The sequence below is a fragment of the Mobula birostris genome, chromosome 3 (assembly GCF_030028105.1).
Source record: "Mobula birostris isolate sMobBir1 chromosome 3, sMobBir1.hap1, whole genome shotgun sequence".
In the NCBI taxonomy this organism is placed as follows: Eukaryota; Metazoa; Chordata; class Chondrichthyes; order Myliobatiformes; family Myliobatidae; genus Mobula; species Mobula birostris.
The window spans coordinates 152,983,189-153,010,219 of record NC_092372.1 but is presented as its reverse complement, the minus strand read 5'-3'; the positions used below and the strand labels follow the sequence as shown (position 1 = coordinate 153,010,219).

Below are 27,031 nucleotides of genomic sequence, written 5' to 3'. Positions count from 1 at the left end.
CTGCAGCAAAAACAAAACAAATTGCTGGAGGAATTCAGTGGGTCAAGCAGTATCTGTGGAGATAGTCACAGTCATACTTTATTGATCCTGGGGGAAATTGTTTTTCGTTACAGTTGCACCATAAATAATAAATAGTAATAAAACCATAAATAGTTAAATAGTAATATGTAAATTATACCAGGAAATAAGTCCAGGACCAGCCTATTGGCTCAGGGTGTCTGACCCTCCAAGGGAGGAGTTGTAAAGTTTGATGGCCACAGGCAGGAATGACTTCCTATGACACTCTGTGTTGCATATCGGTGGAATGAGTCTCTGGCTGAATGTATTCCTGTGCCCAACCAGTACATTATGTAGTGGATGGGAAACATTGTCCAAGATGGCATGCAACTTGGACAGCATCCTCTTTTCAGACACCACCGTCAGAGAGTCCAGTTCCATCCCCACAGCATCACTGGCCTTACGAATGAGTTTGTTGATTCTGTTGGTGTCTGCTACCCTCAGCCTGCTGCCCCAGCACACAACAGTAAACATGATAGCACTGGCCACCAGAGACTCATAGAACATCCTCAGCATCGTCCAGCAGATGTTAAAGGACCTCAGTCTCCTCAGGAAATAGAGACGGCTCTCACCCTTCTTGTAGACAGCCTCAGTGTTCTTTGACCAGTCCAGTTTATTGTCAATTCGTATCCCAGGTATTTGTAATCCTCCACCACGTCCACACTGACCCCCTGGATAGAAACAGGGGTCACCGGTACCTTAGCTCTCCTCAGGTCTACCACCAGCTCCTTAGTCTTTTCCACATTAAGCTGCAGATAATTCTGCTCACACCATGTGACAAAGCTTCCTACCGTAGCCCTGTACTCAACTTCATCTCCCTTGCTGATGCATCCAACTATGGCAGAGTCATCCGAAAACTTCTGAAGATGACAAGACTCTGTGCAGTAGTTGAAGTCCAAGGTGTAAATGGTGAAGAGAAAGGGAGACAAGACAGTCCCCTGTGGAGCCCCAGTGCTGCTGATCACTCTGTCAGACACACAGTGTTGCAAGCACACGTACTGTGGTCTGCCAGTCAGGTAATCAAGAATCCATGATACCAGGGAAGCATCCACCTGCATCGCTGTCAGCTTCTCCCCCAGCAGAGCAACGGATGGTGTTGAACGCATTGGAGAAGTCAAAAAACATGACCCTCACATAAACTTTCAGCTTAAGACCCAGCATCAGGACACCAATGCTGCTCAACCTTAGTTGCTCCAGTAATTTATTTTTTATCCCATTTACCAGCCGTTGGTCCACTACGTTAGAATGACATCAACTTAATGGGTGAAAAAAGTTCTTCTCAGATCCCCCTTACCCTTGGACCCTTAAACTTAAACCTACACTTTCTTGTCTTGGACTGCTCTGCCATAAGAAAAGTTTCTTACCATCTACCCTATCTGTGCCTTCTGCAAGCAAAGCAAAATCCAGTCTGCCCAATCTCGTCTCATATTTCAGAACCAGAATCAGATTCATTATCATTGGCATGTGACATGAAATTTGTTAACTTAGCAGCAGCAGTTCAATGCAATACATAATATAGCAGAAATAAAAATAATAATAATAATAAACAAATAAATCAATTATGTATATTGAATAGATTTTTTAAAAACATGAAAAAACAGAAATACTGTATATTACAAAAAAGGTAATATCCAAAGATTCAATGTCCATTTAGGAATTGGATAGCAGAGGGGAAGAAGCTGTTCTTGAATCACTGAGTGTGTGCCTTCAGGCTTCTGTCAGCTGGGGGTCATGTTTTTTTGACTTCTCCAGTGCGTTCAACACCATCCGCCCTGCTCTGCTGGGGGAGAAGCTGACAGCGATGCAGGTGGATGCTTCCCTGGTATCATGGATTCTTGATTACCTGACTGGCAGACCACAGTGCGCGTGCTTGCAACACTGTGTGTCCAACAGAGTGATCAGCAGCACTGGGGCTCTGCAGGGGACTGTCTTGTCTCCCTTTCTCTTCACCATTTACACCTCGGACTTCAACTACTGCACAGAATCTTGTCATCTTCAGAAGTTTTCTGATGACTCTCCCATCATTGGATGCATCAGCAAGGGAGATGAGGCTGAGTACAGGGCTACGGTAGGAAACTTTATCACATGGTGTGAGCAGAATTATCTACAGCTTAATGTGAAAAAGACTAAGGAGCTGGTGGTAGACCTGAGGAGAGCTAAGGCAACCGGTGACCCCTGTTTCCATCCAGGGGGTCAGTGTGGACATGGTGGAGGATTATAAATACCTGGGGATACGAATTGACAATAAACTGGACTGGTCAAAGAACACTGAGGCTGTCTACAAGAAGGGTCAGAGCCGTCTCTATTTCCTGAGGAGACTGAGGTCCTTTAACATCTGCCAGACGATGCTGAGGATGTTCTACGAGTCTGTGGTGGCCAGTGCTATCATGTTTGCTGTTTTGTGCTGGGGCAGCAGGCTGAGGGTAGCAGACATCAACAGAATAAACAAACTCATTCGTAAGGCCAGTGATGTTGTGGGGAGGGAACTGGACTCTCTTACGGTGGTGTCTGAAAAGAGGATGCTGTCTAAGTTGCGTGCCATCTTGGTCAATGTCTCCCATCGGTTACATAATGTACTGGTTGGGCACAGGAGTACATTCAGCCAGAGACTCATTCCACTGAGATGCAGCAGAGCGTCATAGGAAGTCGTTCCTGCCTGTGGCCATCAAACTTTACAACTCCTCCCTTGGAGGGTCAGACACCCTGAGCCGATAGGCTGGTCCTGGGCTTATTTCATAATTTACTGGCATAATTTACATATTACTATTTAACTATTTATGGTTCTATTACTATTTATTATTTATGGTGCAACTGTAACGAAAACCAAGTTCCCCCGGGATCAATAAAGTATGACTATGACTATAACTCCTACCTGATGGTAACAGTGAGAAAAGGGCATGTCCTGGGTGCTGGAGGTCCTTAATAATTGTTCACTGCCTTTCTGAGACACTGCTCCTTAAAGATGTCCTGGGTACTTTGTCGGCTAATACCCAAGATGGAATTGACTAGATTTACAACTTTCTGCAGCTTCTTTCGGTCCTGTGCAGTAGCCCCTCCATACCAGACAGTGATGCAGCCTGACAAAATGGTCTCCACAGTACAACTAAAGAAGTTATTGAGTGCATTTATTAACATAACAAATCTCTTCAAACTCCTAATGAAGTATAGTCACTGTCTTGCCTTCTTTTATAACTACATCAATATGTTGGGAACAGGTTAGATCCTCAGAGATCTTGACACCCAGGAACTTGAAGCTGCTCACTCTCTCCATTTCTGATCCCTCTATGAGGATTTGTTTGAGTTCCTTCGTCTTACCCTTCCTGAAGTCCACAATCAGCTTTCATCTTACTGACATTGAGTGTCAGGTTGTTGCTCGTGTTAGTTCTCTCACCATATCTAATGGCAATGTTTATTTAGCACTTGGCCAGCTCAGTCAGTGGTGGTGTTACTGAGCTATGGGTGATGGACATTCAAGTCCCCTACCCAGAGCACATTCGGAGCCTTTCCCACTCTCAGTACTTCTTCAAAGTGGTATTCTGTATGGCGTAGTCTTTATTCATCAGCTGAGGAAGGACAGTAGGTGGTAATAACCAGGTTTTGTTGCCCGAGATTAATGTGATGCCGTGAGAATTCATGAGACCTGGAGTCAATGTTAATGGTTCCCAGGACTGTTCATTCTGACTACTAAAGTTTCAGTATTATAGTATGGACACCTATCATAGTGGAATATATTTCACAGTAAAATAGATTCAGCAGCTCAAAGTTGGTATTTACATCCTGTGGTAAGATGACAGGTGCTGCATTTTTTCTGTCACAGCCTATAACACATGGATCAGCATATAACCAGAGAATCAAGTGAGAGGAAGAACTTTGCTTCAATGAGATTGAAGACCGAGCTAGGAGAAGAACAAAGTGCACCCAAAAAATGAGATGCCTAGAACATGAAACCACAGCACTGTACATATGCTGGATAGCAGAAACAGCACTGATTTCTTTCATATGATTGTTTCATCCCATATTGAAACAATCACATCAAAACCTTTCATCCTATGAAATCTGGCTGGGTATGTACAGTCACAGACAATTAAAAATAAATATCAGGCACCACTGGTTTTATGAGCATCCCGGACTCTCGGAAGAAAATCCAGGGCAAAAGTTAAGACCAACACATTTGAAACCATCTTCACCCAGAAATGAATATTCGATAACAAATTATAGATGCTGGAAATCTGAAATAAAAATAAAAATAATTGGGAACCCTCAGCTACTCACTAAGTAACTGTGCAAAGAGAAACAATGAGATTTGAGTTTAAGGTTTTTTTCTGTCTTTATTTCACACAGAAATACCTAGTGGTTAACCTATTCCAAATTATTCAGCATTTTTAATCAATGAAAATCTTTGTCTTTGTTTAGTCATTGGGTTAAGCAAAACAAGGACCTACAAAAATGAGTCAGTATTGCTTTACAACATTTTCTAACAAATATGAAAATATAACAATGGAATTCTCAGATTTATATTACACAAACGAAGGTAGGGAACCTGTCATAACGATCTACAATAGCAAGCTTTCCTTTGTGGCACAATATAGCTGTAAATAGACAACGGGATGACCCGCTGGGGCACCCTTTGACAGAAGGGTAGTGCAGTCTGATGTGACCAGAATGAACATTAAATTTTCCTGAATGCTATTGGTATCACTTTGCTTTGGAAACTGAAGTAGAAAACCTCAGTTTATTAAAGAAGAACGATGCGCAGCAAAGCAAATACAGCTCCTCCTTGTTTAACGAAGGACACTTTTGATGGCATCATTTCTGCTTTATCTGCCACCCTTGTGCCTCTCGTTGTCATTCTGGAGATGTGCAGTCCTTTCATCCCCCATCTCTTCTGCTGTTTGATCTTTATCTCTGATCCTGGATACGTGCATTTCTCAGCTTCTTTGTCTCTTCCTCTCTCCTCCTTCTGTGCCTGTTTTCCTCATTCTGGAGATGTGCAGCCCTTTCATCCCCCGTCTCTTCATCTCTTCTGCTGTTTGGTGTTTGTCTCTGATCCTTATATATGAATATATAACCCTGAACTTTGCCTGCAATCTGTAAGTTAGCGCATTTTAATTCAACTTAGCCAAAAAAAAGTGTCACTGTATTGCACCGTTTGCGCTAATTGGAGGTCACAAACAGACAGACAGAGCATGAGAGTTTTAGTAGTATATAGATTAATTTTGAGTCAGGAGACAGTAAAATGTCATAGACAAACCTACCTTTTGAGGAAGTTACTCTACTACGAGGCTTGGAACTTGGGCTAGCATACAGCTTTCTATCTGTACATCTTGAAGAGTAAGAGGTTTCCACGCAGATTCTCTGATCTTGGTCAAAACTACAGTATTCCATGTCTTGCAGCTGGCTTTCTAAAATTAAGAAGAGGGCACATGCTTTCAAATAATTAAAAGCTACTCTCTCAATAAAGTATATGCCAAGCAGTTGACAGCTTCAAATTCTGTATATGAAATTTTTAAACAAGATAAGAGCCTATAGTATTACAGGAAAGACACTAGCGTTGACAGGAGATTGACTGACTGGCAGGAGGCAAAGTGTGTGAATAAAGGGGGCCTGTTCTGTTTGGCTGTCAGTGACGAGTGCTCTCCCCAGGGGTCTTGTCAAGTTACACATTAATGAACTGAATGATGGGATTGATGGTTTTATAGATCCTGAATGCATACTGCTTAACTGCTGCCTCTACTGGGTCTGTCCTGTCAGTGGGACAGGATATACTCAGTGATGGAAATGGTGTCTAGGATGTTGACTGTCATGTACGATTCCAGGAATATGATTTCAGGCTGTTGCTTGACCAATCTGTAATAGCTCTCACAATTTTGGCAACATTCCCTGGAACCAGCACAAAGGCAGATCTAACTGATTTGCTCTTTACTATTCACCTATTTTTGTGGGACAGTGTTCATAGGAGTCATCTCCGCATAAGTCCAGATAATGTCATATAGTTTCAGTATTACATCATGGACCTCTTGTATCACAGTAGAACATATTAGGAATAGATTCATCAAATCACCAAACTTAACAAGCTTCTATACATGTGTAGTGGAGACAACTGACTGCATCACGATGTGGTGTGGAAACACCGACACCTTTGAATGGAAAATCCTACAAAAGCTAGTGGACTCGGCCCAGTACACCACAGGTAAAGCCCTCCCAGCTATTGAGCACATCTACATGAAAGGCTGTCATAGGAAAGCAGCCTCCACCATCAAGAGGTCACCACCACCCAGGTCATGCTCTCTTCTCGTTGCTGCCATTAGGTAGAATATAAAAGAGCCTCAGGACTTGAACCACCAGGTTCAAGAACAGTTACTACCCCTCAACCATCAGCTTCTTAAATAAAAGGGGATAACAACACTCAATTGCCTCATCACTGAAATGTTTCAGCAACCAATGATCTCACTTTAAGGACTCTTTATCTCATGTTCTCATTATTCATTGCTATTTCTTTATATTTGCATCTGCAGAGTTTGCTGTCTTCTGCATTCCGGTTGATCTTTCAATGATCCTATTACAGCTACTATTCTACACATTTGCTGAGTATAACAAGTAAATGAATCTCAGGATTGTAAATGGTGACATATATATATATATATATATATACACACACACACACACTATGATAATAAAATTTACTTTGAATTTTGAACCTTGAACTCAAATTTGATATTCATATAGTTTGGAAAGATTGCAGCTGCTGCATTTTATTCTGTCACATAGATCAGCATATAATGTTAGGATCAGGTGGAAAGAAGAACTTTGCTTCAATGCGATTGAAGACCAAACCCGGTGCTGCGAATCCTAAGGCTCTTTTACCCTCTACCTGATAGTGACCAGGTGGTGCCACACATCAGGCTGCTTACCAAGTTAAGAGCCCATGGTATTACAGGAAAGTTACTAACATGGTTAGAGCATTGGCTGATTGGTAGGAGGCAGCGAGTGGGAATAAAAGGATCCTTTCCTGGTTGGCTGCGAGTGATTAGTGGTGTTCCGCAGGGGTCAGTGTTGGGACTACTTCTTTTTATGTATATAAATGTATGTATATAAATGATTTAGATGATGGAATAGATGGCTTTTTTGCGAAGTTTGCAGATGATACGAAGATTGGTGGAGGGGCAAGCAGTGTTGTGGAAAAAGGTAGGACGCAGAAGGACTTGAACAGATTAGGAGAATGGGCAAGAAAGTGGTAAATGAAATACAATGTTGGAAAGTGCATGGTCGTGCTCTTTGGTAGTAGAAATAAATGTGTGGACTATTTCCTAAGCAGGGAGAAAATCCAAAAATCTGAGATGCAAAGGGACTTGGGAGTCCTTGTGCAGAACACCCTAAAGGTTAACTTGCAGGTTGAATTGGTAGTGAGGAAGGCAACTGCCATGTTAGAATTCATTTCAAGAGATCTAGAATACAAGAGCAAGGATGTGATGCTGAGGCTTTATAAGGCACTGGTAAGGCCTCACCTTAAGCATCGTGAACAGTTTTGGGTCCCTCATCTTAGAAAAGATGCCAGGGTCCAGAGGAGGCTCACAAGTAAGATTCCAGGAATGAAAGGGTTATCATACGAAGAACATTTTAGGGCTCTGGGTCTCTACTTGCTGGAATTCAGAAGGATGAAGGGGGGGATCTCATTGAAACTTTCCGAATGTTGAAAGGCATAGACAGAGTAGATGTTGAAAGGACGTTTCCCATGATAGGGGAGTCTAGGACAAGAGGGCACAGCTTCAGGATAGAAGGGCGCCCTTTCAAAACAGAGATATGGAGAAATTTCTTTAGCCAAAGGGTGGTGATTTGTGGAATTTGTTGCCATATGCAGCTGTGGAGGACAGGTCATTGGGTGTATCTAAGGCAGATATTAATAGGTTTTTGACTGGACATGGCATCAAAGGTTATGGGGAGAAGACCAGGAACTGGGGTTGAGGAGGAGAAAAAAAAAATCAGCCATGAATGGCGGAGCAGACTCGATGGGCCAGGTGGTCTAATTCTACTCCAATGTCTTGTGGACCCAAATAATGAAATGCCTAGAACATGAAATCACAGCACTGTATGCATGCTACACAGCAGAAACAGAATCATTAAACAATCCCATATTGAACCAATCAAAACCTTTCATCCTATGAAATCTAGCTGGGTATGTACAGTTGTAGACAATTAAAAATTAATAACTGGTTTCAATATGTTTCAACAGGTACATTTAATATCAGAGAAATGTATACACAATTGGTTTACCAACAATCCCAGAATTTGAAACCATCTTCACCTGGAAAAGAATATTCATACAGAAATACTGAGCAGTTAACCTATTCCAAATTATTCAGCATTGTCAATGCTTTAGCCTTTGTTTAGTCATTGGGATAAGCAGGACCAGGACCTACTAAAATGGTTTACAGCATTTTCTGACAAATATGAAAATATAGCTTGATAAAATTCTCAGATTTGCACTAAACAAATGAAGACAGGAAATTCCTAACGATCTACAATAGCAGGCTTTCCTTTGTGACACAATATAGCTGTAATTAACTTTGAGTCAGGAGACAGTAAAATGCCATAGACAAACCTACTTTTTGAGCAAGTTACTCTACTACGAGGCTTGGAACTTGGGCTAGCATACAGCTTTCTATCTGTATGACTTGAAGAGGAAGAGGTTCCCACGTAGGTTCTCTGATCTTGGTCAAAACTACAGTATTCCATGTCCTGCAGCTGGCTTTCTAAAATTAAAAAGAGGGCACATGCTTTCAAATAATTAAAACTTACTTTCTCAATAAAGTATATGCCAAGCATTTGACTGCTTCAAATACTGTAAATGAAACTGTTAAACAAGATAAGAGCCTATGGTATTACAGGAAAGATACTTGCGTTGACAGGAGATTGACTGACTGGCAAGAGGCAAAGAGTGGGAATAAAGGCAGCCTGCATAGAATCTTCCGAAAGACTTGGACAGATTACGACAATGGGCAAAGAAGAGGCAAATAGAATACAATGTAGGGAACTGTATGGCATGCACTTTGGTAGAAGGAATAAAGGTATAGACTTCTTTTTAAACAGAGCAAATTCAGAAGTCAGAGGTGCAAATGACTTGGAAGTTCTAATGCAAGATTCTGCAAAGATTAACTTGTGAGTCGAGTCTGTAATAAGGAAAGCAAATGCAACATTTCAAGACTATTAAGTAAAAGAAATTCATTTTGTGACTAGAACATAAAGCAAGGATGTAATGCTGAGACTTATAGGGCATTGCTAAGGCCACATTTGGAGCATTGTGAGTAGTTCTGGGCCTCATATTTAAGAAAGGATGTGCTGGTATTAGACAGGATCCAGAGGGGGTTTGTAATAATCCTTCCAGGAATAAAAGGGTTAATGCATGAGGAGCTTTGAGGGCTCCAGATCTGTACTCACTGGGGTTCAGAAGAATGAGAGTGGATCTCATTGAAACTTACTGAATATTAAAATGCCTACATAGTGTAGGTGTGGAGAAAATGTTTCAAATAGTGAGAAAGTCGAGGTCCATAGGGCACACTCTCATAATAGAATGTTGTCCCTTTAGAACAGAGATGAAGAGGAATTTCTTTACCTAGGGGGTAATGAATCTCAGAAAAGTACAGGTTCAGGAAAGCATAAATGTATTATCAATTGTTCTAAAAATCATGTAAAACTTGAGCAACACACATCAAAATTGCTGGTGAACGCAGCAGGCCAGGCAGCATCTGTAGGAAGAGGTGCAGTCAACGTTTCAGGCCGAGATCCTTCGTCAGGACTAACTGAAGGAAGAGTGAGTAAGCTTACTTTCCCTCCCACTTTCAATTCTCTTACTCACCCTTCCTTCAGTTAGTCCTGACGAAGGATCTCGGCCTGAAACGTTGACTGCACCTCTTCCTACAGATGCTGCCTGGCCTGCTGCGTTCACCAGCAACTTTGATGTGTGTTGCTTGAATTTCCAGCATCTGCAGAATTCCTGTTGTTTATGTAAAACTTGAATAATTTGGTACAGGGAGATGGAACATGTTGTGAGATTGGTCACAAGAACTAAACTGTCTCTAAATAAAGGAACATTCTGACAACTTCAGAGATTTTTCATGCTTCTTACTGTTCAAAGCAAAAACAGCGAATGTCGCATTTTACCATCTTTTGCTTCAGCTGTCCTCTTACTGGGTGGACATGTATCATAATCTCGGATCACCTGGAAATTTAAAAAAAAACTTTGAAGAAGAAACGATGTTAATCTATTCTATTCTAATGAAATGTCAAATTTACTGAAGTTGATGATAAACATCCACATAGCTCTTTGTCTGCCTTTCGCAAAACAAAATTTAGGTAATATGGACAGCCGCCCTTCCCAGCTCAATCATTCCTTTATTTTAACATCCTTCACCTCTGTTAATCCTCCGGGGCACCACATTTCAGCCCACTGATAAAATGTCAGAATCTTTTCATTGGCACTGCTGTATTTTGCAACCCAATCCATTACCAATTATATTTTAAAAATTGTAATCTGAACTAATTATTTATCAGCTTGATCCCAATTCAGCGGCATCATGATGGCTAAGCATGCCAAGAAATAGCACCTAATTTTCAGCAACTTGTTCTTTCAATTAGCTCTTGGGTTCTGTCAAAGACACCATGCTTCAGATCTCACTGATTTGAGATGGCCATGGAACTGATGCATGTCTGGAGCAGTAAAACTTCAGGTTGCTAATGGCAGGGAATCTGGCAATCATGGTGGAACTGAAAAACGTTAGTGGGAAGTTGTTTTTCTTACATTTATATATGAAAGATTATCTCCTTACATTATATACAAATATTAACTCAGGCAAAATTTAGGGATAGTGAAGAATAACTGCTCTTTTTAAAACTAAGCATAAAGCAAGAATATTACACAATTGAAAAGTCAACTAGTAAACATGACAGTGGTCGTATATATACCTGAAACAATAAAAAATAATAATTGGGATTGTAAATTGGTAAATGGATTTATTATTGTCAAGTACTGAAGGAGAGTGAAAAACTTCATTTTGAAAACCATCCATAAAGATAATTTCAATGATAGAGACGGAAAATGACATTACATTCTTCATTTCTAAGTGTACAGTTAGGGCAGTCAGAATGGTTCCAGGGGCTGTGTTTTGTCCTTGGTATGAGATGTGGGAATTCAGGGAGATCTCCAGTCTCCTGGATAACCACACTTACACCAGGTGCACCAAGCTCAAAGGACATGTTAAAGAACTGGAGCTGCAACTCGATGAACTTCAGCTTGCAAGAGAAACTGAAGAGATGATGGGAGCTACAAGGAAACAGTCACCCCAAGGTTGCAGGAGGCAGGTGAGTGGATGACTGTCAGGAGAGAGAAGAGAAATTGTCAGCTGGTACAGGGCACTCCTGTGGCCATTCCCCTCAATAACAAGTGTACCATTTTGGATCCTGTTTGGGGGGCAGGGGGGTGGCAAAGAGGAGACCTACCGGGGTTGCAGCAGCAACCGGGTCTCTGACACTGCATCTGGTGCTGTGGATGGGAGATTCCATAGTTAAAGGAGTAGATAGTAGTCTGTGGACAAGATAGACACCGAAATGTTATGTTACCTGAAATATAAGCTAGCCAATAATATTGAAAATTATGTCAAAAGTTTTTTCCAAATATGTAAAGAGTAAAAGAAGGACGAGGGTAGATATTGGACTGCTGGAAAATTACACTGGAGAGATAGTAAATGGCGACAAGGAAATGGCAGACGAACTGAAAAAGTATTTTGCATCATTCTTCACTGTGGAAGAGACTAGTAGTATGCCAGTTCAGGAGTGTCAATGGGCAGAACTGAGTGCTGTTGCTACTTGTGGAGTAAAAATTAAGCTTGAGGACTGGGGGTTCACAGAATCGTGGGGAGTGCATGATATAAGACAACAGAATAGGTCTATCTTCTTTGTACTAACTAACAATAGATCACATCATCACTGAGGAACTGACTGTATAGGTGCTAATTGTCTGAGAGGCAACATGATTAACAAATTGTTTGGCACTCTGATCAATGAGTAACCAATTATATAGGTGCTAATGTTGTGTAAATTGCGGAAACAGTGTCTGCAGACCAGCTGACCTACTGTGACGGGATTTACTGTATAAACTTGAACTGTAACCTTCCGTTGGGAGGAACAGCTCCCTGTGAATTTACGAAATAAAAGTAGTAACTAGTTTTGAGGTCTTTGCTTACTTTGTGTTTGATCAGTACTAAATTCTCTAACAGAATCAGTTGGGAATTGGTGCTGGGAAATTGAAGGGTCTGAGGATAGATATGAAAGCTGGACCAAATGGACTGCACTCCAAGTGGTAGCTGATGAGATTGTGAAGGCATTAGTAACGATCTTTTCAAGAATCAATAGATTCTGGCATGGTTCCGGAGGACTGGAAAATTACAAATTTCACTCCACTCTTCAAGGTTAGGACTGAGGCAGAAGAAAGGAAATTATAAGCCAGTTAACCTGACCTCACTGATTGGGAAGACATTGGAGTCAACTGTTAAGGATGTGGTTTCGGGGTACTTAGGGGCACATGATAAAATTGTCCGAAGTCATTGTGGTTTTCTTAAGAGAAAATCTTGCCTGACAAATCAGTTGAAATTACTTGAAGAAATAACAAGCAGGATAGACAAAGGAAAATTGGTTGGTGTTGTGCACTTGAATTTTCAGAAGGCCTTTGACACGAGGCTGCTAAACAAGATAACAGCCATGGTAGAAACATAGAAAACCTACAACACAATACATGCCCTTTGGCCCACAAAGTTGTGCCGAACATGTCCCTACCTTAGAAATTACTAGGCTTACCTATAGCCCCCTTATTTTTCTAAGCTCCATGTACCTATCCAAAAATCTCTTAAACTACCGTATCATATCCGCCTCCACCACCATTGCCAGAAGCCCATTCCACACACTCACCACTCTCTTGAGTAAAAAAAACTTACCCCTGACATCTCCTCTGTACCTACTCCCCAGCACTTTAAACCTGTGTCCTCTTGTGGCAACCATTTCAGCCCTGGGAAAAAGCCTCTGACTATCCACACGATCAATGCCTCTCATCATCTTATACACCTCTATCAGGTCACCTCTCATCCTCCGTCACTCCAAGGAGAAAAGGCCGAGTTCACTCAACCTATTCCTATAAGGCATGCTCCCCAATCCAGGCAACATCTTTGTAAATCTCCTCTGCACCCTTTCTATGGTTTCTACATCCTTCCTGTAGTGAGGCAACCAGAACTGAGCACAGTACTTCAAGTGTGGTCTGACCAGGGTCCTATATAGCTGCAACATTACCTCTCGGCTCCTAAGTTCAATTCTATGATTGATGAAGGCCAATACACTGTATGCCTTCTTAACCACAGAGTCAACCTCCACAGCAGCTTTGAGTGTCCTATGGACTCGAACCCCAAGAACCCTCTGATCCTCCACACCGCCAAGAGTCTTACCATTAATACTATATTCTGTATTATTCTGCCATCGTATTTGACCTACCAAAATGAACCACCTCACACTTATCTGGGTTGAACTCCATCTGCCACTTCTCAGCCCAGTTTTGCATCCTATCAATGTCCCGCTGTAACCTCTGACAGCCCTCCACACTATCCACAACACCTCCAACTTTTGTGTCATCGGCAAACTTATTAACCCATCCCTCCACTTCCTCATCCAGGTCATTTATAAAAATCACGAAGAGTAAGGGTCCCAGAACAGATCCCTGAGGTACTCTGCTGGTGACCGACCTCCATGCAGAATATGACCCCTCTACAACCACTCTTTGCCTTCTGTGGGCACTAACATGGATAGAGCACTGGCAAAAATGGGAAAGGATTAGACGATCCACACCAGGGGTGTGTGAAAAGAGCTACTTTTTAAATCAGGGCGGTGAATGAGATTTCAAAGTTTTTTTTTCTCTCTCTCTCTCTCTCTCAATTTATTCATTCTTCATCTGTTAGAGTATAGCAGATTAGTGAGAAGGGCTCCAGGACAGTGTTTTTACTCTGCGTGGGATGTGGGAAGTCTGCGAGACCTCCAGTCTCGAGTTGCAGCTCCTGAGAGAACATATTAAAGAACCAGAGCTGCAGCTCAATGACCTTCGACTCATACAGGAGAATGAGGAGGTGACAGACAGGAGTTACAGGGAGTAGTCACCCCTAGGTTGCAGGAGACAGGTAACTGGGTGATTGTCAGGGGAAGGAAGGGAAATGCACAGTCCATGTAGAGTACACCTGTGGCCATTCCCCTCAAAAATAAGTAAATAACTTTAGATACTATTGAGAAGGACAACCTATCGGGGGGAGCTACAGTGACCAGGTCTCTGGTACTGAGCCTGGTGCTGGGGCTCAGAAGAGCAGAGAGGTGAAGAGGACTGATTGCAATGTCGATAGGAGATTCCTTAGTCAGAGGAACAGAGACAAGGTTCTGTGGGCGCGATGGAAACACCCAGATGATACGTTGCCTCCCTGGTGCCATGATCAGGGATGTCTCGGATTGGGTCCATAGCTTTCTCAAGGCTGAGGGTAGGCAGCCAGAAGTCTTGGTGGACATTGGCACTGATTTCAGAGATAGGCAAGGTGAGTAGGTCCTGAAGAGAGACTTTATTAAGTTAGGTAGAAAGCTGAGAAACAGGACAACCGGGGTAATAATCTCTGGATTGCTGCCTGTGCCACATTGTCAGAGAGGGTAGGAATAGCATGATTTGGCAAGTGAATGCGTGACTGAGGAATTGGTGCAGGGGACTGCGGTTCAGATTTATAGATCATTGGGATCTGTTCTAGGGAAGGTATGACTGTACAAAAAAAAAAACGGGTTACACCTGAACCCGTGGGAGTCCAATATCCCTGCGGGCAGATCAGCTAGTTGCTCAGATGGGTTTAAACTGAATAGTTTGGCAGGGGGATGGGAACCAGTGTGATCATGCTGAAGATGAGGTAGTTGGATTACAAACTGAGGCAATATGTAGTAAGACTCCTAGCAAAGGGGCTGATGATGGGGCAAAATTGCAGTCAATAGGATGAGTTGCAATGTGCCTTCCAAGTTGTTTCCAGAAATTCCAGTCATTGCTGCTCTGCTGTCATCTCTGCCAGTGTTCTTTTCCATCAATTCTGGCCCCTTACTCCACTGTAATACTGATTCCTCTGACTTTAGCTTCTGATTTTCCCAATCTACCTGCATATTGAATCCCACGGCTATTGTAACATTGCCCTTTTGACATGTATTTTCTGCTTGCTGTTGTAACTTGTAGACCACACCTTACTAATGTTTGGGGGTCAACAAGAGACGTCAAAGCCAACATAATAGTCAAAGGGAGATCATAAGATTGGGAAGCTTTCAAATGCCAACAGAAGGCAACTAAGAAGATCATTAAGGTAAAGATGGAATACGAAAGTAAGCTAGCCAATAATATTAAAGGGGATACCAAAGGTTTCTTCAGATACATATAAAGTGTAAAAGAGGCAAGAATGGATATCAGACCTCTAGAAAATTATGCTGGAGAGGTAGTGATGGGGACAATGAAATGGTGGACAAACTGAATAAGTATTTTGCATCAGTCTTCACTGTGGATGATACTAGCAGTATGGTGGAAGTTCCAGGTGTCAGTGGTCATGAAATGTGTGAAGCTTCCATTAATAGAGAGAAGGTTCTTGGGAAACAGGAAGGTCTGAAGTCTGAAGGCAGATAAGTCACCTGGACCAGAAGATGTATATCCCAGGGTTCAGAAAGAGGTGGCCGAAGAGATTGTGAAGTTTATGTATATTTAAAGCAGAGATAGACAGACTCTTGATTGGTCAGGGCATGAAGGTATACAAGGAGAAGGCAGGATATTAGGGCTGAGAGGGAAAAGGGATCAGCTATGATCAGCCAAATGGTCCAATTCTGCTCTCATGTCTTATGGTTAAAAGACAGTGCACAAATCTGACCACAAGGAAGAGAATTTTAAATGTAAAGTATTTCTGCACTCTGGCTATTACACAATATCTGAAGTTTTTAAAAATTGTGAGACATGGGACTGGTAATCACGTACTGGTGTAAATCAATCATTATTAGAATGGTCAAAATACATTGTTCAAAGAAATAGGTAATTTTTAGATACTATTTAAATACTGTAGCGATCAGTGAAGTAGGCTCTTCAGAGTCTACAACAGGGGTAGGCAACCTACGGCCCACGGGTCAGATCCGGCCCGCGAAGGTACTTTGAATAGCCCGCGAACGATTTTTCCTTATTCTGAGTGTTTCACGCGACCACAGGTTCCATTTTGTTCCAAACCAAACACTGGTATATATGAATGACGGGAAGGCAGACTACCCTATTAATATGTATTAGATACTCTCCGTGCACGTGCAGGTTTTCAGATGGGACTGTTCAAATTTGTAAACAGAAACAGTGTCACTATTTTAACAAGAAATCCATGCTAAATATCCAGATATTTACGTGTGCTACAATACTTGTTCAATTTTGTTTCCAAGTAAAATTGAAGAAAAAATTCCAATGGCAATGAATGCAAAACGCAGGAAGGTAGACACTGAGTGTCGAAATTTCCAAGACACTTGGACACTAGATTACTTCTTCATCGAGCAAGCTGGGAAACCAGTTTGTCTCATTTGCCTAGAAAACATTGCTGTGAAGGTGTAGTGGAAATTTTAACAAGTTTACTGGACAAGCAAGGAAAGATGAAGTTGAGCGAATGAAGGCTAGTTTCGGAAAACAAACGTCATTTTTTGCCAAGAAAAGCAGTGAAAATGAAGGAAATACCAGTGCCAGCTACGAAGTCTCAAAACGTATTGCAGAAAAGATGAAGTTTTTTAAGATGGAGAGTCTGTCAAAGAATGTGGACCATGCAAAAAAGATGGCATCATTGTTTGGCAGCACTTATCTGTGTGAGCGATTATTTTCAAAAATGAAGCACACCAAGAACCATTTGGGAACAAGATTGACTGATGCCCATCTGGATAATGTCTTGCTCTTGGCATCAACAAGTCTGACACCCAATATTGAGAAGCTTTCAAGCAACAAACAGCATCAAGTTTCATACTGATTTATTGACTGTTTGCATTAAAATTTTTATTATACTTAATTTACCACCATTCAATGCATCATGTTCATACATTTTATGTTTAAAAGATTCTTTGTGTCCTTTTAACAGATTCAAAAGATGCCTTGATTGAAATAAATTGCAACTAAACTGAGTTCTTTGATTACTAATTGGCATCCTTGGTTAAGCACAAATGATTTTCTAGCATGCGTTATGCATTAATTTGAGGCAAAACATAACTAGATGTATTTAAATGTATAATTCCCATATTTCAAGTTTTTTATGGCATTTATCTGGCCCACCATCCGCTTATTAATATGCGATCCAGCCCACAGAGGCAAAAAGGTTGCCAGCCCCTGGTCTACAATAATAAATTGGATAAGGCAAGAATGCAATATATCCAAGCTCATAAAAGTAGAAAACTGAGTGACAGTGTGGATTGTGAGGAGAAATTAGAAGCCCTCCAGGGTATACAGACAGGCAAAATAATTGGGAGAGAGTAGAATACAACATGCAATCATGCAAGGCATTCTATTCTGGTAATTTTATAAAAGGCAAAGATTGAAAGGAGAGATGCAAAGGGATTGGTGTTCAGAAGGCTGTCTCTGCACAAAGACAGAAAAAGTTAACACATAGATACAGCACCTAATTAAGAAGGCAAGTCGTACCCTGGCCTTCTTTGCAAAAGAATTTAAGCACAATGCAGAAAGACTAGAATAATTTCTGAAAAATGGAGCAACAGGGCTGGAGAGGAGGTTATTCTAAGAAGAGAAACTAAGCAGACTGGGCACTCACTGACTTCACCAAAGCATAAAAAATTCCTACAGTGCTTTGAAAATGTCAATGAAAATGTAGATAACAGTTTCCTTTGCTTACGGACCCCAGGGTCAGGTATCACAATTGCAAAACAAGTCAGCCATTAAGGAAGGATAGGAGAAAAAAAGGTGGTACTTTATCCAAAACAGCAAATCTTCAGAATCCTCTACCCAGTGTGGCTGTGAGGATTCAACAGTGCAGTAAATTCAAGACAGACAGAGATATGGTTGGATATTAAAGGAATGAAAAATAGGGACAGAGGAATTGTCCTGGGCCCAACAGGTAAGGGTCATTACAAAGAAAGTGTAACAGCGCCTCTACTTCCTTAGAAGTTTGCGAAGATTCGGCATGTCATCTAAAACTTTGTCAAACACCAATAGATGATTTATGGAGAGTTCACTGACTGGTTGCCTCACTCCTGGTATGGAAACACCAACACCCTTGTCTGGAAGAGCGAGAAAAAGTATTGGATATGGCCCAATGCATCATGGATAAAGCCATTCCAATCATTGAACACATCTACAAGGAGCATTGTTGCAGGAAAGCAACATACATCAAGGGTCTCCATTATCCAGGCCATGCTCCCTTCTCACAGCTGCCATCAGGAGGAAGTACAGGAGTCATAGATCCCACACCACAAGGTTCAAGAACAGATATGAGGCTCTTGAACCAGAGGGGGTAACTTCACTCAACTTGACTTGCCTCAATACTGAACTGTACCCACTGAACTGGACTCATTTTCAAGGACTCTTCTTCTCACATCTTCGATATTTACACATTATTTATTTATTCCTGTATTTACTTGTTTATTATTTATTCCCTTCCCCCCTTCTTTCCGTATTTGCACAGTTTGATGATTATTTTTTGAACACTGGTGTTCATCCTGCTGATGTGGTCTTTCATTGATTCTAATCTGTTTCTTGTACTTCTTGCCATTCCCTACAAGAAAATGTGGCTGTTGTGTTTTACTATTTATTGTTATGTTTATTATTTACTGTTGCAATTGTTATGTGATGAATTGCACTGCCTCTGAGAAACACTGTCGCATTCTGCCCTGCAGAGTTGATGGATGGTTAGAATGACAATAAAGTTTTTTGAATCTTGAATCTTGAATCTCAGGGTTGTATATGGTGACATATATGTATTTTGATAATAAATTTACTTTGAACTTTGAGTATTAGTACAGGAAAGTGGCACTGATACAGATAATAAACACTGATAAATGGCAGAGTTGCTACAAGAGCTTGAATAACCTACTACTTGTGTGCCCAAGTCAGGAGGCACAAGATCAGGTGGGATGTCAGGGTCATAAACCATACGGTTTCATTAAAAGTAGCATCCATCCAGGTGGATGCAATAAGTTTCACACTGTCACAGATTTCCCTTCCCCTAATAATGAGCACTTAATGTTGTAGACTTACCTTCACTCTTCCCCTTCCATGAGTCCTTTCAATTTCTGCTGCTTGTTTTTTTACAATTAGTTTGTCAGAAATTGGACTTCTTTTGCATAAATCTGGATGCCTTCTCTGAAAAACACAATTTGTTTCAGGAACAGAAAAATCACCCTTGTCACAAAAGTCAGGCATTCGAGCTGGACTACATTTGACCCAATCTTCAACACTGTTAAATGAATTAACTCACATATCAGGTTAACTTGTGCTAGCTTGCAAATAACTACTATTGACAAGTTTTATGTAAACTATACAACTACATATTTTCTGAGGCCACACTCAGATATGAGCATCAACAAAACCTCATTCATATAACCTCATAATGGGTGCCAGTAGATAAAGAGGTCCATGTACAACCCCCAGAAGGTCACCTCAAATGTGACGTGACAATCCTGAACCAAACTTGAATGACAAAAGAATGCTCAACAGCTATAACAGGGCTTGAATTCTATTCCTTCCTACAAAGCAAAACCAAGTGACACAGGTGACAGCAAGATTTCACAATGCTTTTTTTTACGCTCGCATTAACCAAAAGAACATGGAAGCACCCTCACAAGCACCCACAGCTCCCAGCAGCCCTGTGATTTCAGTTGCAGGTTGACATGAGGGCATCCTTCAGGAAGATGAACCAATGGAAAGCATTTGGCCAAGACAATGTATGTACCTGGCTGGGTACTGAAGACCTGTGCTAATCAACTGGCTGGAGCATTTACCGGTATTTTTTAAATTCTTGCTTTGGCAGTCTGAGGTACCCATATGATTTAAGCAGGATTCGATCATACTGGTGCCCAAGAAGAACATGGTAACCTGCCTCTATGACTATTGTCCAGTAGCACTTACATCTACATGCTTTGAGATATTGACGATGAGACATACCAACTCTATCTGAGGAGCAATTAGGATCTGCCCCAATTTGCCTACTGTCACAACAGGTCAACAGTAGATGCCACTTCATTGGCTCTTCACTCAGCCCTGGAACATCTGGACAGTGAAGATGCATATATCAGGATGCTCTTCACTGACAACAGCTCTATATTCAACACTATCATCTCCTCAAAACCAATCAATAATCTCAATACATCCTTGTGCAAATGGATCCTCAATTTCCTTAAACATTTTAACATAGAAAATAGGTGCAAGAGTAGGACATTCGGCCCTTCGAGCCTGCACCGCCATTCAGTATGATCATGGCTGATCATCCAACTCAGAACCTTGTACCTGCCTTCCCTCCATACCCCCTGACCCCCGTAGCCACAAGGGTCATATCTAACTCCCTCTTAAATATAGCCAATGAACTGGCCTCAACTGTTTCCTGTGGCAGAGAATTCCACAGATTCACCACTCTCTGTGTGAAGAAGTTTTTCCTAATCTCGGTCCTAAAAGGCTTCCCCTTTATCCTCAAACTGTGACCCCTCATTCTGGACTTCCCCAACATCGGGAACAATCTTCCTGCATCTAGCCTGTCCAATCCCTTTAGGATTTTACATGTTTCAATAAGATCCTCCCTTCAATCTTTTAAATTCCAACGAGTATAAGCCTAGTCGATCCAGTCTTTCATCTTATGAAAGTCCTGCCATCCCAGGATGCAATCTGGTGAACCTTCTTTGTACTCCCTCTATGGCAAGAATGTCTTTCCTCAGATTAGGGGACCAAAACTGCACACAATACTCCAGGTGTGGTCTCACCAAGGCCTTGTACAACTGCAGTAGTACCTCCCTGCTCCTGTACTCGAATCCTCTTGCTATGAGTGCTATCATGTTTGCTGCTGTGTGCTGAGGCAGCAGGCTGAGGGTAGCAGACACCAACAGAATCAACAAACTCAATCGTAAGGCCAGTGATGTTGTGGGGATGGAACTGGACTCTCTCACGGTGGTGTCTGAAAAGAGTATGCTGTCTAAGTTGCAAGCCACCTTGGTCAATGTCTCCCATCCATTACATAATGTACTGGGTGGGCACAGGAGTACATTCAGCCAGAGACTCATTCCTCCAAGATGCAGCACAGAGCGTCATAGGAAGTCATTCCTGCCTGTGGCCATCAAACTTTACAACTCCTTCCTTAGAGGGTCAGACACCCTGAGCCGATAGGCTGGTCCTGGACCTATTTCATAATTTACTGGCATAATTTACATATTACTATTTAACTATTTATGGTTCTATTACTATTATTTATGGTGCAACTGTAACAAAAACCAATTTCCCCCGGGATCAATAAAGTATGACTATGACTATGAATGCCAGCATACCATTCGTCTTTTTCACCGCCTGCTGTACCTGCATGCCCACTTTCAATGACTGCTGTATAACGACACCCAGGTCTCGTTGCACCTCCCCTTTTCCTAATCGGCCACCATTCAGATAATAATCTGTTTTCCTGTTTTTGCCACCAAAGTGGATAACCTCACATTTATCCACATTAAATTGCATCTGCCATGAATTTGCCCACTCACGTAACCTATCCAAGTCACCCTGCATCCTCTTAGCATCCTCCTCACAGCTAACACTGCCGCCCAGCTTTGTGTCATCCGCAAACTTGGAGATGCTGCATTTAATTCCCTCATCTAAGTCATTAATATATATTGTAAACAACTGGGGTCCCAGCACTGAGCCTTGCAGTACCCCACTAGTCATTGCCTGCCATTCTGAAAAGGTCCCATTTATTCCCACTCTTTGCTTCCTGTCTGCCAACCAATTCTTTATCCACATCAATGCCTTACCCCCAATACCACGTGCTTTAAGTTTGCACACTAATCTCCTGCGTGGGACCTTGTCAAAAGCCTTCTGAAAATCCAAATATACCACATCCACTGGTTCTCCCCTATCCACTCTACTAGTTACATCCTCAAAAAATTCTATGAGATTCGCCAGACATGATTTTCCTTTCACAAATCCATGCTGACTTTGTCCGATCATTTCATCGTTTTCCAAATGTGCTGTTATCACATCTTTGATAACTGACTCTAGCATTTTCCCCACCACTGATGTTAGGCTAACCAGTCTATAATTCCCCGGTTTCTCTCTCCCTCCGTTTTTAAAAAGCGGGGTTACATTAGCCACCCTCCAATCCTCAGGAACTTGTCCAGAATCTAAAGAGTTTTGAAAAATTATCACTAATGCATCCACTATTTCTTGGACTACCTCCTTAAGCACTCTGGGATGCAGACCATCTGGCCCTGGGAATTTATCTGCCTTTAATCCCTTCAATTTACCTAACACCACTTCCCTACTAACATGTATTTCACTCAGTTCCTCCAGTTTGGATTGGCAACATCTCCTCCACAATCACCACCAACATAGGTTAACACGGCTGTGTGCTTAGCTCCCCGCTCTACTTGCTTTATACTTATGACTGTGAGGATAAGTGCAGCTCCAGTACCATATTTAATGTTGCTGACAACACCAATGGCCAACTCAAAGGTGGAGGCGAACCAGCATATAGAAGGGAAATTGAAAACCTGGCTGATGGTGTCACAACAATAACTTCTTACTCAATGTCAGCAAAACCAAAGAACTGATTATTGAGTATAGCAAGAGGCAGTTGGAGGTCTATGAGTCAGTCTTCATCAGGGGATCAGAGATGGAGAGGGTCAGTAACTTCAATCCTTTGAAATGATAAACCCAAGGAAGTTAAAGGGCTGGAGAAGGGGGAATCTATACGAGAAGACTCAAGACCTTGGAAGAAAGGGAAGGGGCAGGAGCACCTCCGCTTCTTCCCCTTCCCTTTCACCCATGGTCTTCTGTCCTCTCCAATCAGATTCCCCCTTCTCCTGTCCTTTATCTCTTTCAACATCCCAGCTCTTTACTTCACCCCCTCCCGGTTTCACCTATCACCTGCCGTCTTGCACTTCTTATTCTGACTCCTTACCCTTTACTTTCCAGTCCTGATGAAGAGCCTCAGCCCAAAACACCAACCGTTTACTCTTTCCCACAGATGCTGCCTGGCCAGCTGAGTTCCTCTAGCGTTTCCCGTGCGCTGCTTTAGATCTCCGGCATTTCCCGTGCGCTGCTTTATATCTCCGGCATTTCCCGTGCGCTGCTTTAGATCTCCGGCATTTCCCGTGCGCTGCTTTAGATCTCCGGCATTTCCTGTGCGCTGCTTTAGATCTCCAGCATTTCCTGTGTGCTGCTTTAGATCTCCGGCATATCCTGTGCCCTGCTTTAGATCTCCAGCATTTCCCGTGCGCTGCTTTAGATTTCCGGCATTTCCCGTGGGCTGCTTTAGATCTCCGGCATTTCCCGTGCGCTGCTTTAGATCTCCGGCATTTCCTGTGCGCTGCTTTAGATCTCCAGCATTTCCTGTGTGCTGCTTTAGATCTCCGGCATATCCTGTGCCCTGCTTTAGATCTCCGGCATTTCCCGTGCGCTGCTTTAGATTTCCGGCATTTCCCGTGGGCTGCTTTAGATCTCCGGCATTTCCCGTGGGCTGCTTTAGATCTCCGGCATTTCCCGTGCGCTGCTTTAGATCTCCGGCATTTCCCGTGGGCTGCTTTAGATCTCCGGCATTTCCCGTGCGCTGCTTTAGATCTCCGGCATTTCCCGTGCCCTGCTTTAGATCTCCGGCATTTCCCGTGCCCTGCTTTAGATCTCCGGCATTTCCCGTGCGCTGCTTTAGATCTCCGGCATTTCCTGTGTGCTGCTTTAGATTTCCGGCATTTCCCGTGCGCTGCTTTAGATTTCCAGCATTTCCCGTGCGCTGCTTTAGATCTCCGGCATTTCCTGTGCGCTGCTTTAGATTTCCGGCATTTCCTGTGCGCTGCTTTAGATTTCTGGCATTTCCTGTGTGCTGCTTTAGATCTCCGGCATTTCCCGTGCGCTGCTTTAGATTTCCGGCATTTCCCGTGCGCTGCTTTAGATTTCCGGCATTTCCTGTGCGCTGCCTTAGATTTCCGGCATTTCCTGTGCACTGCTTTAGATTTCTGGCATTTCCCGTGCGCTGCTTTAGATTTCCGGCATTTCCCGTGCGCTGCTTTAGATTTCCAGCATTTCCCGTGCGCTGCTTTAGATTTCCAGCACCCGCAGACTTTCTCGTGTTCGGGTTTATTACCACTGACATGTGTCGTGAAATTTGTTGTTTTGTAACAGCAGTACAGTGCAATACCTTAAAATCACTACGGTACAATAAGAAATAAAAATAATAAGTAGTGCAAAAAGGGAGCATATATTTTATCAGAGAGGTTAGGCAGTGTTCATGGCTTCATGGACTGCTCAGAAATTTAATAATGGAGAGGAAGAAGCTGTTTCCAAAACACTGAGCAGGCGTCTTTAGGATCCTGCACCTTCTCCCTAATGGTATTAATAAGAAGAGGGTATGTTCTCTATGGTGAAGCTATGCCGCACCTTGAGGGACTGCCTTTTTGAATATGTCCTTCATGCTGGGGAGGCTAGTGCCCATGATGGAGCTGGCTGAGTTTATAACCCTTGGCAGCTTTATCCAATCCTGTGAATTGGTGCCTCCATAACAGACAGCTATACAATCTGTCTAACGTTCCCTGCAGAAATCTGCTAGAGCCAGACACAGCTAATCTCTCAAACTGCTAATGAAATATGGCATAAAATAATATATAATAGTGTACAATTTATGTTAAATTTAAATTTTTCTTGTGAATGGTGCCTGTGATGCTGCCGTAAGTAGTTTTCCACTGCACCTGTGCATACACGTACTTGTGCATTCAACAATAAGATCACAAGACAAAGGAGCAGAAGTAGGCCATTCGGCCCATCGAGTCTGCTCCGCCACTCCACCATGAGCTAAACGATTCTCCCATCTACTTGACTTTGACTTCCCCCTGGAAACACAGCAGCACTTCAAAATCTTCACTGTGAGATATCACAGGCAAATGAGTGTGCTATTAACTACACAGAAGTGATGGTGGAGCAGAAATTACAGATCAAAGATATGCCCAGTTACCAAGTGGAAATCATTAATCAATGAAGCTATGCAAAGTCAACATGTGGCCTTTTTAAACCACATTCATCTATCTAATTTTAATTACAATGGTTACCATTTCAAAGAATAAATTGTATTTCTGTTGTTAATTATTTAAAAATATTAGCAATTATTGTTAAAATACCAATTCCAAAGAACTCTTTGCCAGAGAAATTTAACCTTTACAACGTATAACATCGCAAATAAAAAAAACAGTATTTGCCATTTATTCAGTCTGCTTTGGTTAACAAAATATATTTCTGAGTAAGTTTTCTACTAATACAAAAAACTAAAAATGTGCAACATAATCACATTTATGATGAATGTATGCCATTTTGTGTACTTACTATGTACATTTTCTTGTGTTTAAGTCCAGAGATATGAGCCAACATAGGTTTAAGATCCAATTCATAATGGCACAGCTCACAGTAATATATTGGTTTAGATTTTTCTTCATAATGATACTCAGTCAAAAAATCTAGCCCTGGAAATAGAAGTATATACATATTTTTACTCTGATAAGACGAGTAAGGGATTACAGAATTATTGACTAATTGTGACACCACTCACCCTAGCAATTTCCAAGCCTTGCAACTCCTCAATTTTTAAATTTTCAATTACAGCTTTCCCAGATCTCCATGAACTCCAAGATTTACACTTGATTCTCAAAATAGATATCCCAACAGGAATTTCAATAGGACACAAATCACAAAATTGGAGAACAGCACAGCTCATAAGGCTGTGGTTTGGCTCAAGTTAGTACTGGTGTTTTAAAGAGAAATCCTTCATGCAGTTCTTTCCCTTTATGATCTTTATTCCATTTCCTATTGAAAACTAATGGCAAATCTGTAGCTACCTTCCTCTCCACCATGAATTTGTTTCCATTGCCCTCTCAGCATCCACGGCCATTTCAACCACACTCTTTCCTTGTTTCCAGTGCACTCTTACATTGAACAGGCTTCCACCACACACTAGAGCAAAGCTTTTCAAAGGCTAATCAGACACTGCACTAGAAAATAATTCTGGGCAGCAAACCAGCTTTGAGAACTGTTTCATTTTATTTACTCTATTGTATGAATTGGAAGTCCTCCATTAAATCTCTTTTCACCCTTTTCCTCTCTAAAGCCAACAAGACTGAAGTTTCTGTACTAAGCAAAATCTGCCTTTCATGATTTCTCATTGCCTAAAACATGCGTTTTGAGATTTTTTTTTGGAACAGTCATATTTTAATAAATTTTAATTAATTTTACATTCAAGCGACACATGAAATTGTGTAGGAATGAAATATTAAAAAAAACAAACCTATTATTGCCTTCATAATATTAGATTTTTTGATATGACCTTCCAGAATTTTTGATCCTATTGAACATCGCAAGTCATCAGCTGTTGCAGCTGTTGAAAACAAAATAAAGTTAGGTACAAAGGAATGAGTGCTAATAATTCCTTGCCCACTTGGAAATATGGATTCCAAGAGATGGCAACAAATTGATACCTCTCACAATGAACCAGACTTCATAGTAAGAATACAGTCGAGGTTTGCAGATCATTATACAGCTTGTCCTGATCTGATATTTAATTTTTGAGGATACTCACAAATCAGTTCCAGAGACTTTTCAAAATAATGCAGACTGAGGTTAAATGGTGATCTGATTTCAGTAGTCATCAGCTAGGTATCAATATGACGATCTTTTTAAGTAATATTAATTCTAATAATT

At 41.7% G+C, this 27,031-nt stretch overlaps 1 protein-coding gene across 9 annotated transcripts in view; it reads right to left on the bottom strand.

The window, feature by feature from the left end:
• Nucleotides 1-27,031, bottom strand: part of LOC140195339 (uncharacterized) — a 123,319-nt gene that overhangs the window by 29,438 nt on the left and 66,850 nt on the right. For 7 of the 9 annotated variants that reach the window (XM_072253481.1, XM_072253483.1, XM_072253480.1 and 4 more), the window contains exons 15-20: nucleotides 26,619-26,708; nucleotides 25,664-25,800; nucleotides 19,364-19,468; nucleotides 10,216-10,273; nucleotides 8,661-8,807; nucleotides 5,313-5,459 (exon numbers count right to left, since the gene is read on the bottom strand). In XM_072253481.1, coding sequence (XP_072109582.1) covers nucleotides 5,313-5,459; nucleotides 8,661-8,807; nucleotides 10,216-10,273; nucleotides 19,364-19,468; nucleotides 25,664-25,800; nucleotides 26,619-26,708 — 684 coding nt within the window. The remainder of the gene's footprint in view (nucleotides 1-5,312; nucleotides 5,460-8,660; nucleotides 8,808-10,215; nucleotides 10,274-19,363; nucleotides 19,469-25,663; nucleotides 25,801-26,618; nucleotides 26,709-27,031) is intronic. The other 2 variants (XM_072253485.1, XM_072253488.1) reach the window with 2 other exon arrangements.